A 19588-nucleotide genomic window follows, 5' to 3' on the forward strand; every position below is an offset into this window, starting at 1 on the left:
CGCTTAACTGACTGAGCCACCCAGGCGCTCCCGAAATTTAACAATCACCTCTGAGGACTGTCCACAGGCCGTCCTTGGCCCACTTTCTGAGGGACCTGGGCAAGGCTAGAGCTTAATCCTGATTTGACATATCCAAAGAAAGCAAGGTGAGGGCTGCCTGGCCGGCTCAGTGGGAAGACCATACCACTTTTGATCTTCTTATTGTGAGTTCAAGCACCATATTGGATGAAGAAATTACTTTAAAATCTTAAGGGGCGCCTGGGTGGCTCAGTCGGTTAAGTGTTTCACTCTTGATCTCGGTTCAGGTCATGAGTTCAAGCCCCATGTTGGGCTCCATACCCAGTGTGGAGCCCACTTAATAAAAATAAATAAAATAAACTCTTCAAACAAACAAACAAACAAACAAACAAAGCAAGATGAGCAGAACATCAGAAAATGAGGTGCAGAGACGAACGGTGAATCTCTACAATTGGCACTGTCAGAAGGAGGGGAGAGAAACTTCTGATTCATCTTTTGGCTTCCTTGGGGCCCTCATCTTGGGAAGGGGCTGGGAACTTGGCCACTCTAATGACTAAACAGCGATTATCCCATTACAAATAATCAACTAAGCTTCATTCAGCAATCTGCTGTGGTTTGTTGCAACATCTGTTCATCACCAAGACCCCAAACACCCTGCGCTCCCTTAGTAAGGCCGACCTGGCCCTGGAACACGAGGACCCGGCTGAGGGCTATCCGAGAAAACTGGGTAGCAAGCAGACACCCCTCCCCCCACTTTCCTGTTAGTGCCACCTCCTCTCCCTCAGACTGACACAGAAGGAGGGCTTCATGGAGAAGGTGGCACCTGAGCTAGGCCCTGAAGGATAATGACGAGGATGATAATAAGAGCCAGCATTATGGTTCATGTACTACGGGCAAGGTTCACAGCACTGTGAGACTGCCTGTGTTGTCCTCACAGCAGCCCTGAGGCAGGTACTGTCAGCACCCCCAAGATCGCACCGCAAGCAAGTTCTGGGACTAGAACTCTGGCCTGTGTGCCTCCAGAAAGTCCAGCTGCTGTAGCTGGAGGGATGTGGATGCTGGGGAGCGAGAATTAAGGGGATGCCCCAGTGCAAAGACGGGAGGAGAGCGAAGGGGAGGCGAGACCGAGTGTGTCCGGCAGGGGCAAGAATGGTTGTCTGGCTGGAGCACAAGGTGGGAGGCATGGCAGGTGAGGCTGGACTGAAACAGTCTGCAGGGAACTCGGCAGGACGCAGGGAACAGGAGCGACAGGATTAGAGCTGAGCTCTAAGAGAGTGTTCTAGCAGCGGGGTGCGAGATGGATGGAGAGGAGAAGGCCCACAGGCAGGGAAACAACGTGGGAAACCTGACGGCTAGTCCAGGCAAGAAGGAGGTGGGGCTGGGGCGTGAGGACAGGAAAGAGGCCACTCTGAGGCTCGCTGCGGGACAGGAGGGCCAGGACTTGGCTGCCGAACGGTGTAAGGGCTGTGGGAATGTGGGTGATTACAGACAAAGGGCTCCCAGGTTTAGCGATCACGTAAGCGGAAGAACAGTGGCAGTGATAACTGTTATGTTGGTGTTGAGCTAATGCAGAACCAACATATCCAAGCCTGGCTTTTTATTACAGGATAACAAAATACCGTAGGATACAACTAGAAATAAAGTGTTAAAACTAGAAAGGGAACGCTTTGTGACTGGACATCTGGAAATAGAGGAAACTCACTCACATCAGTCCCACAGGGCTAAGGGACGGCCGCGGCCAAGGCTGCATCTGTGTTCCGGGCACCCTGGAGGCCTGAGAGCCGCTGAGCGCTGACCTCCTGAGTGCAACACAGACCCCGTGCCCTCTGCCCGCTCCCATGCCTGACGGATCTAACCTCCTAGCACCGGCTGGGTTTGCAGAGCAGGGGTGCTGCAGGTGGGTCCCTTCACAACAAGCCTCTGGGGCTTCAGCCTCCCCATGCGGGCACTCTTGCCACCTGGGTGATGCTTTTTGCCCCTCTTTAGATCTGGGATGCTTGTGCCCTCCCCCTCTCCATCCTCTACGTACAATTCTTAATCAAACAGGTCACAGCATCACAGAGGTCCAAGACATGCCTCTTTCCTGGGGGAGGAGCTCGGGGCTACGGTTCCCAAAGCGGGTACAACGCAGCTTCTATCTATAGCTATGGGTGCAGAGAAGCTATGGGTCCCACACTCTTCAGTCCTGAGCTCTTTGGAAAGGACAGGGACCACTCCAGCCCCCACCTCCACGACCACGTGGGAGCGGAGCGCAGTTAGGGGAGAGTAGCCCCGAGCCGGGTCACAGGGAGCCCTTACGCTCGGCCGGCAGTGCGCACGTGAAATGGCAAACTACATCTGCTGCCAGGGGGACCTGGTCATTGCTTCTCTTCAGATTCTGGATAATGAAATGAGGAGAGGGAAACTAAAAATCTTGTCTGGTTGTATAAGCTTATTCCTGTCATTTACATGACCACTTACCACTGACGCCTAATTGTCATGCAACTCAGTAACCATTGTGAAAATTACTAAGCACGAACAGACTAATGGCTTTATTCTCTGGGGACACAAACTCCTACTCTTGGATGTACCAGTTTATTGCTCATGTGGTTAAGTTAAGAGCAGATGCTCCCTTATCATCGCCCGCAAACAGACAGACAGTGGGAACACAGAGGCTGCATCCTTGAGCTCAGGAAGGGTTCCCAGGGATCGAGCAGTTACTATTACTTCTGCTACAGAGCCTGAATCCTGGGCTTCAATTGTATTTTCCCATCACTTTTTAAATCTTTACTTTATTTGGTTGGTTCTATAATAAATACCTTTTTGCAAAGCTAGCTGATTATTTTTAAAATCCAAAAGGAAAGAAAATGAAAAACTTTTAATGAATTACAGGGGGAAAATACACAAAACTATTTAAAATAGCTCCCACCAACAAATATAATTCTCCAGAAATAATCCCCATCCTTGGAGACTTGAATAATATTTTAAACACACTGGCTTTCCCATGTAAACACGTCCATATTTGGCCGTGTTTCTGAGTTGTGCTGTACGTGCACAGTAAGCGTGCGCCAGCAGGCCCGCAGCTCGGACGCTGAAGCTGGAGGCCCGCCCGCCCTCCACGCCTCTCAGGCGCTGCGGCCCCACGATCTCCCGCCGCTGGCTTGACAAGGAGTGACCACCTCGATTCTCAAGTCAACCCAGGAATTCTGCTCCCGGATTTCTTTCTTTCTCTGTCTGCCAGCAGCAATGCTGACAGAGTTCTGCCTGATTCCTCCTCACTCACCCCTTCGGACATTTCTCCCCTCAGGGGCTACGTGGCCCCTGGCGTAAATACCTCACCCAGTTAATCCCTTTCTGCACTTTTTCTCTCTGCATGCAGGCCTGGAAGGCTCTTTATTTAAATCACCTACCATTGCCTTCTGTTCTCTAGGCCTCAGGCCCTTTGTGCAGAAGCATAAACTTTGCAGGGAGGATGAGAGAAATGAAGGAACGGCAGAGGCAGAAAGGCAGCTCTTATCCGGGGCTCCAGGGCCAAAACCCATCCACCTGGTTCCCTCCCAGTCCAGGGAGACCAGGTGTCGCTGTACTTACCGCTACCCCCCGGATCACAGTCTTGGCCTTTCTGGCCTTTGCTTACATGCTCCCATCTCTGCCTCTCCTGGAGCTAAACGAGCGCATCTCCCCACAGACCCCGCTTCTCTAAGCAGTGAGCGGCGGGCTCCTGTCCAGTTCCCACATTCCTGCCAGCCTGATGCTCCCATTCTCATGGGTGACAACATGGCTAGATGGCCCAGCCCGACTCTAAGATCTCACACTTGAAATGTAAGGGAATGTTTAGGCAAAGTCAGTCATCTATGAATCACACCAAGGGAACAAATACAGCAACAGTTATTACTAAATCCCACCCCTACTATGTGCAAGGAAATAAGACCTTGAACATTCTCCGAACAGAGGCTATTTAACGTTCAAATGGTCTGACAAAGAAAACCAGAAAGGCTGGGATTATCCTGACCAAGACTTATTTATTCCCCTGTTTTAAGACCAAACACCTGCTCTAAGTGTTTGTGGACAAGAGTCAATCTGCATATGAAACAGGTAATTCAAGACCACTGTTCCTACTAGGTTATCACCCCCAGAAGGAAGGCAGGCTTGGAGTACGTCTTTGTGAACCAGGTTCGGTTCCTGGCAGGTGAGATGTCAGCCCCCAGAGTGTATTCTAGCAAGAGCTCTGTGCCCGCAAGCCAGTGTGTGATTTCCCCATCACCGAGGTGCTGGGCACCGTGCTGGAGGTAAGACCATTAAGATGTTGACTTCAAGAAATCTACACTGAGCAGAGGGAGAGAAGGCAGAAGGCAGTCAAGTGGCACAGGTGCCAAGATAGGTGTGAGCCCAGAGGAACCCTGGGATGTTACAAGGACACGGGGGTAGTTCTGGGCTGGCAAAGGGAGAAAGGTCAAGGATGGCTCCATGGAAATGACAACAAAGCCAAGGGTGTTGGTCAGGTAGGCTGGGGAAGATCAGAGAGGAAGAGACGGGGACAGGAAGACACATCAAGAGTGGTTCACGTGGCCGACAGAGGTGATGAGGGCCAAATCCTGGAGCTCGAGTCATTCCAAGCAGAATGGGAAAGCACAGACGCTGTTAGCGGTGGGCCTGTGTGTCTTACCCAAGTACGGGGCAGGCCAGGCCGACTGGCCCCCTCCTCCATAGGGGTCCTGGGGCTTGGCGCTCAGAGCACTCGTGTGAAGAGCAGAATCAGAATTGGTCCTAAGGGGAGGAGGAGAGAGTCTGACTGAGAATCCATTTTTCCTTAGAAGAATGCAATATTCTTTGCTGAAAATTACCAACAGGAGAGAAGTCAAACACCCATAAGATGGAGTCTGAACCTACCTGAAGTCCCGCACCTCAATAACACCGCTGAGGATCGCCCACACCCAAAAAGATTTTAATCTGCACCTGTATAGTCTTACACTTTGAAGCTAATGGCACAATGATCTATTTCAACAACGCAGAGCTTGGATTCACCGTGTCCCCTAAGGACCTTCCTGTTCTCCCTTGCAACTCAGATGACAGCTGGGACCAGCGCATTCTCTGCCCCAGATTCTCTCCATCTGAGAATAAGTCCTCCTGCATGAAGGGTCACCTACAGTAGTGGCTCAGGGAGCACGCAAGGTCGAGACGACTTTGAAAATAATACTAAATGTTCTTTGCCCTTCGCGCTCATTCTCTTATGAGCACAGCAGAGTTTCCAGCAGTGACGCTGTGAAGTCACCGCAGATGGAATGCATAAACAGGGAATGCAGCTATCTTCAAGAGATTCGTACAAGGCACAACAATGCCACTCTTCTCAGTAAATTCTTGTTTTAGAAAATATAACTACTTCCTAAAGGAAGGTATCTTTTATGTTGACATGTGATGAGTTTATTATTGCTGTTCTTTTGTTTTTAAATTAGTAAGTATCTTTCATAAATCTCTCAATTTCATTTCCAGGATCAATAGATAAACATCAACGGACACAACCATATATGCAAACACTCGTTGAGGGCCTCAGTGGTTTTCCAGACCGTAGAGGAGTCCTAAGGCAAAAAGTTTGGGAACCCTTGATCTACAGCAAATTGCGGGAATTCTCCCAGATGGCCTCAGCTCTAAAGGATGACTGTTTACTTTTTCTCATCCAAGGGTCAAACTATCTGCCATAAAAAGAACTCGTGAGGGACTTCAAATTATCTCAAAATGCTTCTCTGTGGTCTGCTTCAGGTGATAGCCTCAGGCGGTCATTGAGCCGTGTGGCCTGACGGGGTGCCGTGGCAGTGCCGTGTTCAGACAAGGGGATGGGGGTTCGGAAGCTGCGTGAGGCCGCAGGAAGAGCACGGACCCTGGGATCAGAAACCCTGGGTTTGGACTCCAGCTCCTTTACAGATGCAAGAGAATATCAGTCAAATGCAGAGAGACAGCTGGGAAAATCTGAACACAGCCTGGGTGTCGGCTAGTATTAAGGAATCACTGTTAATTTTGTTCAGTGTAACAATGGCATTGCAGTTGTGTTTTCTTCAAGAGAGGTTCTTAACCTGTCCTGTTAGAGACATTTACAGGTGCAATAGTCTACCTAGCGGGGGTGGGATGGGAGTAGGGGATGGGGGTAGACGGCAGGGCGCGGATGAGGACCAAAGCTGAAGGGTGTGCACGGGGACATCTGGTAATGCTTTTCTCTTTTGTGTATGTTTTACGTTTTGCACTATAAACGGTTTTTAAAAAAAAAAAACCCAGTCCCATCACATGTTAGCTACGCTGCTTTGGACAAGTCATTTAATCTTTTAAAACAGAAAATAATATTCATTCTTGAAGGATGCTGTCAGGATTGAGAACACTGACCTGCACAGAACGCTCACCGCTGGAGTCCGGCCCAGAGTGATCACGACACGAGCTAACGTCGGCGGAGTGCTAATGCTTCCCCTGTTTCTTACAGATCTTATTTGATCCTCACAATCACCCCTTGAGAGAGGTATGGTTATCTACCTTCTCCAGAGGAGTAAACTGGGGCACAGAGAAGTTATATAATGTACTCAAAGTCACACAGTAAGAGTCAACCCTGTAGTCCCCCTGGGGACTATGTATTCGGTACTGTCTATGCAGACTTTCAATAAATGGTGGGAGATTTAGGCTTTTTAAAAATACTTCACATAAACACACGTGACATGAATATGCTCTGGCAACTGGATAATATATAAAGAACATCAGGACAATCAAATCGATTGGTCTTCTTCACATTTCTTTCTACTAGCAATCAACCCAGGTACCTGTTAAGAGCAGATGTCAGCCTGAACCCAGGGTGCTTTTCTTCTTTCCAAGGGTGCTGCTGCCTTTAAAAACCAGAATGACAGAAAAAGTAAAGACATTTGATTCACAGGAGCAAAGGGGAGCCTCGGGCCTGAGTTTGAAAACTGGCTCTTCTACTCACCTGGGGAAAGTCACCTCAAACGCTCCGTGCCTCGTTCATTTTGCTCAACATCGTTAAAATGAGGTCAGACTGAGCGAGCTCTCCGATTCCTATGATTCCTGATTTCCGTGATTAAAAACCACCACAACCCATGAGGGCAGCATTAGCTAGCTGGGCATATACGGAGGTTTGGTTTGGTTTGATCTTAAAAAGGGCAGACAAGCACCTTTGAAATAGTTCAACATCTATAACCGACTCCTTTCTAGGGGATAGGAGGTCTCAGTCCAGATGTGCAAGAAGTCACCGCTCAGCACACACCCCGAGAGTGTGTGCAGGGGGCGCCCTGACAATCCTGGCGGTGAAACCTGTCTTCCCACGGGGACAGCCATGAACAGGAACACGGCCGGCACAGGCGTCCAGTTCACGGAAATGTTACTCTAATGCTCCCAGGGCTCTGGGAAGCTGCAGACATTTTTGTCCTCAGACACAAAATTTCAAAATATCAGTTTGGAGATGTCTTTTTATGACGGAAAATACAATATTGTATTTATCTCACGACCTGGGGTACCGGGATTCTTGAGGGCAGTTGAAAAGCACCAGGAGGCAGAAGCCCGCTGTTCCTCATCTTCATACGGGCTTCCCAGGTCCCGACTATATCATTCCCGGGAAGTGCTCAGTCAGGATTTGCCCAGAGAATGGAGGGACAGTCAACCTCAACGTAGAGAGCCCTCTGAGTGTCTCTTTTTTGATATGTACGCTTCCGATGTCTCCTAAGTCTGACTTGGTGATCTAAGAATGATGCCACACGACCAATGGGTACATCAGTCTTGCCAGGTAGTTTTAGGTTCTGTCACCCTCTAGACTCAAAAATAGTCTTTTTTTTTTTTTTGTATATGTCCTCTGTATACAAAAATACTCAGAGACCCTAAATAAAATCCACTGTGCAAATTACAGTTTGAGACGCTTATTAAATCTTTCACTCCTTCTTATGGCTTACTAAGACACCCTGAGCAAAGTGGTTATTTTTCCATGTCTCAAATATATATAAGAATACCGAATCAGGGTATCCCACTGGTAGATGTAGTCCAAGTGTGTTTCATTTGATTTTAAATATGAAGTTCTAGATTTTTTAAAATGATTTTTCACCTTGGACTTTCATATCAGCCTATGATTCTACCTGAAAGACCTAAGTTTTCTAAGAGAAAACAAGATCCTATGATTTATATCAGAAATTTCTAAAACCATATTCAAAGTAGATAAAGTGAAATCATCAACAAATAACACATGCCCACCGTTATCTTTTAAAACACAGCTTGCTTACCTTGGCCAACTCTCATCCAGGGGCTGTGAGGAGTAATTGGCTCCGAAAGTACTACCATCAAAGTGAAATTTTTTAATAAAGGAAAAATAAAATTAATGGAAAGTCAAAGCAGAACGAAGAAGCCAGAATTGTGGAAAGTTAAACACCCAAGTTTCTGGTTCTTATCTCTCTCTACACCGATAGCTCTTTCTCCACGGTTTCTCTGATAAACTTCCTTTGGGAAGTCTATTCCTCCCACCAGTGCCCTCTTTGTGTGATTCATGTGGGGTCTTTTTTTTTTTTTTTTCTTCTGCCTGCATAGCATCTTTTGTTTTCAAGAACTGCCCCTGCCCTTCATCCCAAACCTGGTAAGGTTTCTGCGTGGGCCCCTCTGTCCCGTGGGATGTACCAGGCTGAGTACTTCCAGTCAAGGTACCTTATGCTCGTGGAAACAGGGATTGGCTCAGGGATGGGCTCATGACCCAAACAAGCCCAAAGAGTGCCTCGGAGGAGAAAAGGAAGTGCCGTCAGTCGGGGTGGTGAGCCTGAGAGTCGTGTAACGCCCTGAAAGAGAAAGTCTGTCCGTGCAGGAAGTCAGCACAGACGTGGCACCGATACAGTCTCAATACTAGCGTACGAACCCCTGGATCTAGCCCTTGGGCTTCCAGTGACATAAGCCAGTGAGCTTCCTTTTCTCAAGCTGAGGATTCCCATTACTTATAACCGAAAGAGAGCTGCATTAGATTTGTGGAGAAATGTGAAGCTCCTTGGGTTGTCAGGGGCTCCGTTTTATAAATTCTGTAGTCTTCACAGGGTCCAGCATGCCTTGGAACATATCCCAGAGGCACAGAGAAACAGATGTGAGGCTATGCTATCCATGCTGAGGGCAGTAGGGCCGTTTGGTTAATTTAGTTCATTACACCCACAGAATAGTCTTCTTAAAACATTTTATATCATGGGGCGCCTGGGGGCCGCAGTCAGTTAAGTGACTGAGTCTTGGGTTTTGGCTCAGGTCATGATCTCAGGGTCTTGAGACGGAGCCCTGTGTCGGGCTCGAGCTCAGTGTGGAGTCTGAGTGGGTTTCTCTCTCCCTCACCCTCTGCCCCAACCCCCGTTCCTTCTCTCTCTCTCTCTCTAAAAATAAACAAATCTTAAAGTTCTTTTAATCACAGTACTGTCCTGCTAAAAAATCTTTAATGACGAGGTGCCTGGGTTAGCCAGTTGAGCCAGTTGGTTAAGCATCTGCCTTTGGCTCAGGTCACGATCTCAGTGTCCTGGGATCGAGTCCCCCATTGGGCTCCTTGCTCAGCAGGGAGCCTGCTTCTCCCTCTACCTCTCCCCCCTGCTCGTGCTCTCTCTCAAATAAATGAATAAAATCTTAAAAAAAATAAAAAAAGTAAAAAGTAAAAAATCTTTAATGATTCTATATAGAAGCCGTCGCCTGCTTGGGCTCAGGAGGGAGGGGAGGGGCCTATCATGCAGGCCTGGGCTGGGCATCCCAGAATCTGGCACTCGTACAAGGTGGGACTCACGGGTTCCCAATGATCTGTGTGAACGGCCTCCTTTGCGAGGAGAAGCGTTATGATCCTGTTTCACTTTCTGTGTATTTGTTTTGTCCTATCCAGTTAGCTTCGTCCTTCATCTGAATTGGAGTCAATACAGTAGATGAGATGATTTTCAAAAGAGAACCATTTCTTCGACATTGACTGTTAGGCTTCACGTAGATGAAGTGCAGACTAGAATATGCCACAGGAGGAGACAAAAGAGGCGAAGACGGTCATGAAATAAGGAGCCACCCTCCCCCCCGAGACGGAGCACTCCAGCATCTTCGCCAACAGAGCCATTAGCGAGGAGGCACTGACTCTCACCACCTGTGATCATCTATCTTTCCCTTTCCTGCAGAGTCTGATGAATCTCCGTCCAGAGGAGAGTAATCTCACGAAGCGGAAAGTTACTGCTTCTCTCGGTACATGGCCATCCTAAGTCCCCATCAGTAGTCCCGCTAACACAACTCGGCGCGCAGGGATAGAACAGTAACAGTAACATCATGATCAAACACCGATTACTTCAATGCTGAGGTTCCAATTAGCGTTTTAGGCTTTCTGATGTATATTAACAACATGAACATGTAGTGATTTCCTGAAATTTCTTTTTTACAGGGGTCTGGCCATGTTGCCCAGGCTGGAGTACAGCAGCTATTGGCAGGAGCGATTCCCCTGCCCACCTGCTCTGCTCCTCCCCAGGCAGGTTCACCCCTCCTTGGGTAACCGGGGGGTCCCTCACAGCTGCAGGTCACCGTGCTGGTGCAGAACTTAGCCTGGACACCCGACCGCGTGGCGCACTAAACCCCAGAACTCCTGAGCTCAAGCTGTACCCCCAGGCGTGCTACCACACCTGGCTGGGATTTTTAATACGACCAGGCTGAGGCATCAAACGTGAAAAGATGTGACCTCTGAGCATTCTTAATTCTCACTGTCACGTCTCACTTACTGAATACTAAAAAACCCAAGAACTGTTGGCATTAAGAGAACCACTACTGTTATTGGTTTACAGTTAAAAATCAACCAAAGGCTGGGGCCTCTAAATGGCTCAATAGGTTAAGCCTCTGCCTTTGGCTCAGGTCATGATCCCAGGGTCCAGGGATCGAGTCCCCCAATTAGGCTCCCTGCTCAGCAAGAAGTCTGCTTCTCCCTCTCTCTCTGCCTGCTGCTCCCCCTACTTGTGCTCTATCAAGTAAATAAATAAAATTTTTTTTTAAAAAAGTCAACCAAAGCGAAACCTAGAAAAGGTTTATTTCTTCCTCTGAAGACTTCAGGAAAGTTCATTTAGGTGGCTTTGACTACTCCACAACACTGGTAGGTCCTATAGAGCCTAAAGATGGGAAACAGCCTTATTTGTAAACCTGAATTTACCATTGAGTCAACAAACATTTTTGGAATGCTTACCAGCTGCCAGCAACCAAACGGAAAAGCAGCTGGCAGCAGGGTTTTTAAAGAGCCAGACCAGCTCCAGGGCCATCCCCTCCTCGGTCAGCATAGGTTAAAGACGTTTCCACCTGCACCGCTCCCCGCCCCCACCCAGTGCACTCCTTTCCAGCTCCTTTGCTCCTCCTCTGCCTCCAATCCTGACGCTCCCTGAGCTCTGCGGCCTCGCAGCCTCCCAGCCCACGTTGCTGGCAAAGGGACCTGTGGGAGAGAAGGGCCACAGATTCGCCGGGTGCCACACAGCGGGGCAGCCCAGGAGGCTGGAGACACTTGGGGAGGCGCGCCCAAGGACACAGAGCCAGGCCCCCCAAGCTCACCTGGGTCAGCCCCGCCCCGGCCTCTGGCTTCAGGCGGCCCTGGGGGCGCAATAACTCACAAACCCAGACCCCCGGCGGCCAACAGTGCGTGGCCTCCAAGTCCGACTTTCCTGCTGCCCCTTCAGCTGCACACCAAAAGTAACTTCAGACCCCACCTGAAAACCACCTCCTCCTCCTCCTCTCTGGTGCCTCTGCCCCTCTTCTTCGCCGTACTTCACCGACCGAGATGCTCCCCAAGTGCCTACAGCTTGTAAAGGAAACGCCTCCTCGTGTTCCTGCCTCGGACCGCGGACAAAGGGGCGCCCTTACTCCTCCATGCGGGCAGCAGCAGAGGGAAGCTTCTTACTCACTCTTCCCCAAAGGAAGGGGAGTAGCTCTTCTGCTGATAAGACAGGACATCTGTTGGCCCACGTACCGTGGGTGGGGTCACTGAGCCACAGACGCGCCACAGAGTTCCACCCTGCCTCTTCTCTGTGCCGCCTGGCTCGTGGCTGGAGAGCGTAGCCAGGCTTCTGCTTTTGGCTTCCTGTTCCCATGTGGTAAGTGCACCTGGGGCAGGGCTCAGGCCCGGCCTGCTCCAGGCAGCCTGGCCGCTGGCCATGTTCTCTCCTAGCCTCGGGGACTCTGGGGACTCTGGGTTCTCCGGGGCCAGCGTTTGTGGGGCAGGCCTGTGACCGCCCATGCAGCTGGCGGGGCGAGGGAACTCCGAGTCGGCTTAATAGAACCCGCAGTTCCAGGGTCAGATTTAAGACACAAAGCTGCTCACAGTTTGGTTCCTTCCTAATTTCTCAACCATGTCTTCGCCATCACGCTACTTCCTCTTGTCCTTTCTGCCTCTATGTCCTGATAGAATACATCTTAGAGTCAAATGTTAGGGAAAGTGTATGGCTCCTCTGGAGTGCTCGCATGTGTGAGAACGTCCTCCTGCTTCCCTCAGCACACTAGTGGCAGCTAGGTGGCATGGGGAATTTGGACATCTGACAATGTTCCCCCCAAAACTCTACACCCCAGCCGTTTCCTTGTCCTTCACCATGGAAATCACTGATGGGTATTAGGGGAAAATTGGGTGCTGTGATCAAATAAATTTTGTTAGTCCTGAGTAAAGAGAACGTTTCTAAACCGCAGGGCTTCTGGGAGCCCTAACTTCATCTGTGAAGCTCGGGGTGGGGGTAGGGGGACAGAGAGTAGTGTTTCCTCAAACCTAACAGGCCATGCATGTCAAAGAAACAGTGTTCTATAAAGCAGTGCCCTAAAATTTTCATCTCATCGTATGAAAAGAATCAAAGCAAAGCCTGTTCCAAAGAGGAAAGCCATTCCTAACTTGGGCCGGTCTTAATGCCTGTCTTCACGACCCTTCCCGCTGGCTTCCCAGATGCAATATACTCTCGAAGCTTGCTGGGAAAATAAATCAGAAATTTTCCAGACATTTATTATTTTTCTCTCTTTCTAAAAACACATTTAGAGGAAGGCATTTTCTATGATGCTTCAGTGTGTCCCCTTCTTTCTCAATGTATTATCCACAGGGATAACACTTACGTTAATTGTTCAGAAATCCCACAAGATGGGGTTTGGGACCCGTGTCTGCTGCCCTTGAGGAGTGAGGAGGGCCACTGAAGGCATGAGCGCGTGGGAAAGGGTAGAAGAGCCCGCATTCTGAGTTCTTAAGCCCAGGCCCCAGCCAGGGACCAGGCAGTGACTCTCCTGTGCCCTGAGGGTGGCTCCAGGCCAGAGCCCAGCTGTCGTGGTCTTTGCCTGTGGTGGCCACGCAGGCCGGCAGCAAAGCCCACGGCACTCGCGTCCTCTGAGGCCGTGGCCGCCCACTGCAGGAGGAATCTCCCCTTGCCGGCACTCTGCTTGCCATGGCTGCCCACTCTGCGAGGAAGCCGGAATATTTATTAAACAATGTTCATTTTATGTGAGACTGTATAATAGGGCTGAACCCTTGTCTAGGCTGGTCTGCCCCTTCTAAAATAACTTCCAAGCCAAGAAACAGCTGTAAGAAGAGAATTTAGAATACATTTTTTCTTTTTGTTCTAACAAGCGTTCAAACCAGTGTTAACACTTGCAAAAGACAGAAGTGGGTAACAGGCGTTAGGAGGTAATAGACATATGTGTGAAAGCAATTTAAGCCAATTATTTCTAAATCAAACGGCCATGAAAGGAAAGATGGAATCTTTCTCCAAGTTCTCCTGAATCTATTAGCATCTTCAACATAAAATCATCCCTCTCCTATATTTCACCGGGAGCTCATGGTCCCTTGATTCTGCAGAAGAGACACGCTGTCCATTAATGGACAGGCTTAAGCTCAAGAGGCTTTTTTGAACCAGTCCCTGGGCCCCAGCAACCTGCTTTTCGCTGTTGCTCTCACAAGGTGACCCGTACATGGGTCAAGTTACACCCTATGATAAATCACCTGGAAGGAGACAGAGTCCCCTGAACACATGGTGTAGTCACTCCTTCTGAGACTCTGCACAAGACATTCCCTCTGCCTGGAACATTCCCTCTCCAGCTACCTTCCTCTCTCTGTACCACTTACCACTATGTACGGTCATTTGCCTTAATCATTTTTTTACCTGTCTGCCGTCTGTCGCCTCCCCCAGACTGTAAATTCATGAAGGCAGGGACATGTCTTATTCACCACTGAGTCTCTGTGCTTAGAACAGTACTGGTACAGGGGCACCTGGGTGGCTCGGGCAGTTGACCGAGCGTCTGCCTTAGGCTCAAGTCATGATCTCGGGGTCCTGGGATGGAGCCCCGTGTCGGGCTCCCCGCTCAGCGGGGGAGTCTGCTTCTCCCTCTGCCGCTCCCCGCTTGTGCTCTCTCTCTCTCAAATAAATAAAATCTTTAAAAAAAAACCCAAAAAACAGTTCTTGTACAGAGAAGAGACACTGTAGATACCTGCTGAATACATGAATGCATTATCCCCTTACTTGTTGCTTCTCCTTCAAGCCTCAGATATACCTCCAGGATGCCTTCTCCGGCCCCCAACGCCGGTCCAGGCTGCCCCTCCTGCGAGCTCACGCAACCCGAGCGGTCTGAGATTCAGCTCGCCACACTGTGTTGTGACCTCTGTGAGCACCTTGAGGGCAGGGAGCACATCACACTCGCCGTTACACCTACAGCGTCTAAGCGGGGCCTGACACTAGTGAATACTCAGATTGTTTTTAAGTGAATGAACATTGTCCTCTGTCACTTTCCTTTGATCCCCTCCTCTTCTAAGTTATTTCTTTAGTTAAAAAGCGGTGAGCATATGTATATACTTAGACCACCCTTGCTGCAAAAAGATCTGAGATAGCTACAAATAGATATTTATAAATATGGCTATAAATATGCCACATATGTATTATAATATTTAGGGAGAACACCTACAGGAGAAAAAGAGAATTGAGAAATTAGAGAAAGACATACTGTTAGATCAAGCAAAGAAACACTCAGAGTCTTTTGCTTGAAAACTCCCAGCCATCTAGACAACGGTCTGATGTACTCACTCCAGCCACACGTGCGCACTAGCAGAAGAATTGGCTGGATTCTCCTCTCCCTCGCACTTTCTATGGAAGTTAGGACACATTCCAGAAGGAAACCTGCAGACTCAGTTGTCATCTCCACCCTCCCTGACAGTGGTCACAAAATACACAAGACCACAAGTCAGGGTCTCTTGTGGACTAAACGCGGTGTGTCCCTGGGGGCAGAAGAGACGGGAGAAATGAACACTCCCTGGGGTCACTATCCCCGCCTCCAAACAGAAACGGCAAGAAACGGGGTGGGGGGGCAGGAGAGGTCGTGGTTCCCTCTGTGTGTCCTACAACTCCTCCCACAGGGCCTCTCTTGACGGGGGTCCTGGGGCCCACCCACCGAGTGGAGCCGGGAGGGGAGAGGCCCAGGTTGGGGCTCAGCTTGCCCTGGGCTGAATCTGCACCCTTCCAACCTCAGCAGTGGAATCTTGGACAAGTGACTTTGCCACTCAGTTTTCTCCTTGGAAAAGGGGGGTTAAAAACAATGAACTACTCAGTGAGTTTGAGGACTACATGACACATCAATTGCCCTGCACAGTGCCTGGCATGGGTAGGTGCTCAGCAAACATGCGTGCCCTCCCCCCACTTCCTGGTTTCTCGAGAAGCCAGCCCTACCATCACTGCCAGGAATTCAGCTCTGCAGTAACACTCACCCCGCCTTCCTGTGCCTTCCTCCACCCGTGAGGAGCGTGCAGGGAGAGCGCCGGCCCTCCTGGCACACTGCTTCTCCGTGCTCTCCCACAGAACCCAGCTCAGTTCTGTGTCCTGAAGCCCTGAGCACACAGCTGGTGGCCCAGCGGTGACTGCCCCCCATCCCCCGGGCCCCGGCCCCTGATAAATTCGAAATCTCCTTCTCCTTATTCCTACTGAACAGCATAGGATTTGGCCTATGTGCTGCATAAGAAATTTCCTAACTACCGGCTTTCTATCTTAGGTGTCATCTGCTGAGTTTAGAACTGCATAAATAGAAGATCCTATGACATTTCTTCTGGAAGTTCTAACGGCAGGTCACCGGGTCAACAGAAATAAAAATATCTGTTTTAGCTCGATAGGCTAACTCGCTCTAACCTGGTTCAAAGTCAGGTTTAGCTCTGACTTATCTGCTTTCTGAAGAGACTGCTGAGGAGGCCTCGCAACAGGGCTGAGTTACGGGTTGTTTATGTTCTGTTCCTTCACTCAACTCAACTCTATCAATGTTTTCATCAAGTAAATATCCACGATGATCTTTCCAACTTTTGGCTGCAGAGATGTTTCTAGTTTACAACTCATTTATTTTTATTGCCTCCATTCATCAGATAAAATGAAGGCTTTGAGGCCAAAGGGGAACTGTGGGGGAAGATAAGTCCTGAAAACCTTTCAAACATTTCAAAACTCATACTCCCTCCGTCCCCCCCGACAACGAGAAAGGATATTTGTCGTCCCGGCTTGTCCCCAGACCTTCGGTGGAGAGGGTGGAAGCGGGTCCTGGCTGGCCTCTCCACCAGCCCGTGGTGGCGGGTCCCCCGCACGCTATCAGCCTGGTGAAGGGATGGCTGCAGAGAGAAGGGACAGGAGTTGGCTCGTGACCATGAAATTGCCCCTCACCCTCAAGAACAACGACAGCTAACAACAGCAGATGGAAAGACTGATTTCAGGTTTCTACAAGTGTTCACGAAGGGGCCTCAAGTCAAGGCAAATCAAGTCACGTAGCACGTGGGGCTGTTTCCATAGGATTACAGAGCAATTTAAAACAGTCTTCGGTGTGTTAAGATGAACGCTGAAAGAATGATAATATTGAAAGCTGTCATAATTCGGAGGCGGGACTACGGTTCATACATCTCACCCCAGACACTCAGAAGTACACTTGAAACGCACAAGAAGTGTATCTAAGATAGTGATAAGCTGGATACCAGAACTAGAACGGATACCTACAAACCGTGGACTACTTGCTCTGCACAGAGTCTTTTTAAATTTTTGATTCAATGGACAATTTTTAAAAATACAGGTTTGAGGCTTTCAGTGAAAAACCCAAACCCCTTGCCCACGCCAGTCCCACATTCCCACGTAGCAGAAGGGTCAGAAATCGAGAGTGTCTGCTCTCTGTAGGCGGGATCCCCATTCTCATGCTTTTAATGCTTACACCAGATCACTGGATTGACTTACTGTGTTAGACATTTGAGTTTGTAGCCCCTGAATTAAGCAGAGAGAGAAGAATACTACCTCAATACAAGTTGAAAATATGTAACTCATTATTCCCCAAAATGGCACAAGTGAAAATATAAACAGATTCAGGGTAAATCCGTGCTCAATAAATCCAAAGTCCTTTGTTAAGGGAGGCTTGGGTGCATTTGTAACATTTTTGAGACCGGCATCATAAAAGGCAAACTTTTTGGTTGCTGAAGACCGAACGCCAGGCTGGACCATTAGATCACACATACGACGTGCGAGTAATGTGTACACACTATTCGGCAAGGACCGTGTTTGTGAAACACAGGAAAACAGATTTTCTTTTATGTAAGTGGAATCATATGTAAATAGTTTACTCTAAAAGGAATCACATAATGGAATATGTTTTTATAGGGGAGCTGCTTTTAGCTAAGAATTGGTCATTAATTTTTCTTCTTTAAACATATGGATTTTCTCACGCTGGATTTGGGGATGACTCCTGTTTTTCTGAAGTGGGCTGATAAAATGTCTGGGCTAATTGAGTCTAATTTTTTTTAAGATTTTATTTATTTATTACAGAGAGAGACAGCAAGAGAGGGAACACAAGCAAGGGGAATGGGAGAGGGAGAAGCAGGCTTCCCGCTGAGCAGGGAGCCTGATGCGGGGCTTGATTCCACGACCCTGGGATCATGACCTGAGCTGAAGGCAGATGCTTAACACCTGAGCCACCCAGGCGCCCCTAGTCTAACGGTTCTAACCTATTTTTACAACCTAAATCTGTGACCTCCTAAAATAAAGAGATCTTGGTGAGGACCAACTTCTGAGGGCCTGGAAGAGAAAGAGCCATTGTGACGGGTAAGCGGGGTGTTGATCTCAGACAATACAGCACGTTCTCCCAGGGAGGGACAAGCTGAAACGCCTTTGTTAATCAAGAGGATGCATACCCAACAGCACGCTTGTTCAGAACCTGTTTACACAGCAGACAGAAGGGACAGATGACTTTGTTCCAGGACAAAAGGGAGGATTCTCTGGTAACGCAACCAATGTTCACCATGGTGATGTGAAATGCACTTGAAGACACAACATTTTCACTGAGGAGTCTCAGAGTACAAGTACTGCCAGACTGGGCTCTCAGAGGCCAGCCCACAGAGGTGGGGCTGAGGGTCTTCAGAAGGGGTTCTGAAAAAGCAGAAAGTTCTTGGAACGTCTTACAGACTTCCTATGACACGCACACGTGCTATTTACACTTGCCTCTTTGGCATTCATCCCCATGGGCCCAAATCCTGTACTGCTACTTGGACTCAGTTGGGGGGGTGGAGGGATGCTCTCTGCTAACATCTTAATTTTCTTGTCTTCCTCACCACGGCACTACTGCAACTCTCTACGCCTGTGGTAGCTGATCTTCCTCCAAATGATATTGGGCTATTTAGCCTTTTTGACTCACAGGGACCTGCCTTGTTCATGAAATGAGCTCAAGTAGGTGTTCAGTCAGGGAAGCTGGGGCCCGAAGTGGACTTGGAGTGACGAAGCCCATGAAACACTATACACTTGCTGAGAGCTAAGATTCTGTTCTTTATTTTAATTTTTTTTAAAGATTTTATTTATTTATTTGATGGAGACAGAGACAGCCCGCGAGAAAGGAAACACAGGCAGGGGGAGTGGGAGAGGAAGAAGCAGGCTCCCAGCGGAGGAGCCTGATGTGGGGCTCGATGCCAGGACTCTGGGATCATGCCCTGAGCCGAAGGCAGACGCTTAACGATTGAGCCACCCAGGCGCCCCTAAGATTCTGTTCTTTAAAAATGTATTTCTGGGGCGCCTGGGTGGTTCAGTCAGTTAAGCCTCCGACTCTCGGTTTCGGCCCAGGTCATGATCTCAGGGTTGTGGGACTGAGCCCTGTGTTGGGCTCCGCACTTAGTGGGGAGTCTACTTGGGACTCTCCCTCTCCCCCTGCTTGTGCTCGTTCTTTTTCTTTCTCTAAAATAAAATACAATCTTTAAAAAAAATGTATTTCTTAGGTCAACTTTAATACAAAAAGAAATAGAACCCTGGCACCCTGAAGGCCAAGTATGTCACGCTTTCCATTCCTTTTCAAGTTTCTTTCAGCTTTCACAAGGCTTGTACCCACAGAGCACATCTATTTGTGTGGTCTATATTCTGTACTTAACAGTATTTAGTGAACAATTTTCCGTATACTCCGTAACCCTTAGAGTTACTAATTCAGCAGGTGCACAGTACTTCACTTCTAACGTTTGTAAGGCCCACCCTCCATGGTGCAGTTCAAAGAACATGTGATTTGGAGTCAAGCGATTCCAGTCCAGAATCCTTGACTTACTAGCAAGTCACTTCACCTTATCTGTAAAATGAACATGATGCTGCTGATAACTTCCTCACAGGCC

The 19588-nt window shown here is 48.8% G+C and overlaps 1 protein-coding gene across 2 annotated transcripts in view; it reads right to left on the bottom strand.

Moving 5' to 3' along the window:
• Positions 1-19588, bottom strand: part of CRTC3 (CREB regulated transcription coactivator 3) — a 94693-nt gene that overhangs the window by 22809 nt on the left and 52296 nt on the right. For both annotated transcript variants that reach the window (XM_048220647.2, XM_048220646.2), the window contains exons 3-6: positions 16460-16579; positions 8256-8317; positions 6795-6857; positions 4664-4764 (exon numbers count right to left, since the gene is read on the bottom strand). In XM_048220647.2, the coding sequence (XP_048076604.1) occupies positions 4664-4764; positions 6795-6857; positions 8256-8317; positions 16460-16579 (346 nt within the window). The remainder of the gene's footprint in view (positions 1-4663; positions 4765-6794; positions 6858-8255; positions 8318-16459; positions 16580-19588) is intronic.

The sequence above is a fragment of the Ursus arctos genome, unplaced genomic scaffold (genome assembly GCF_023065955.2).
Source record: "Ursus arctos isolate Adak ecotype North America unplaced genomic scaffold, UrsArc2.0 scaffold_28, whole genome shotgun sequence".
In the NCBI taxonomy this organism is placed as follows: Eukaryota; Metazoa; Chordata; class Mammalia; order Carnivora; family Ursidae; genus Ursus; species Ursus arctos.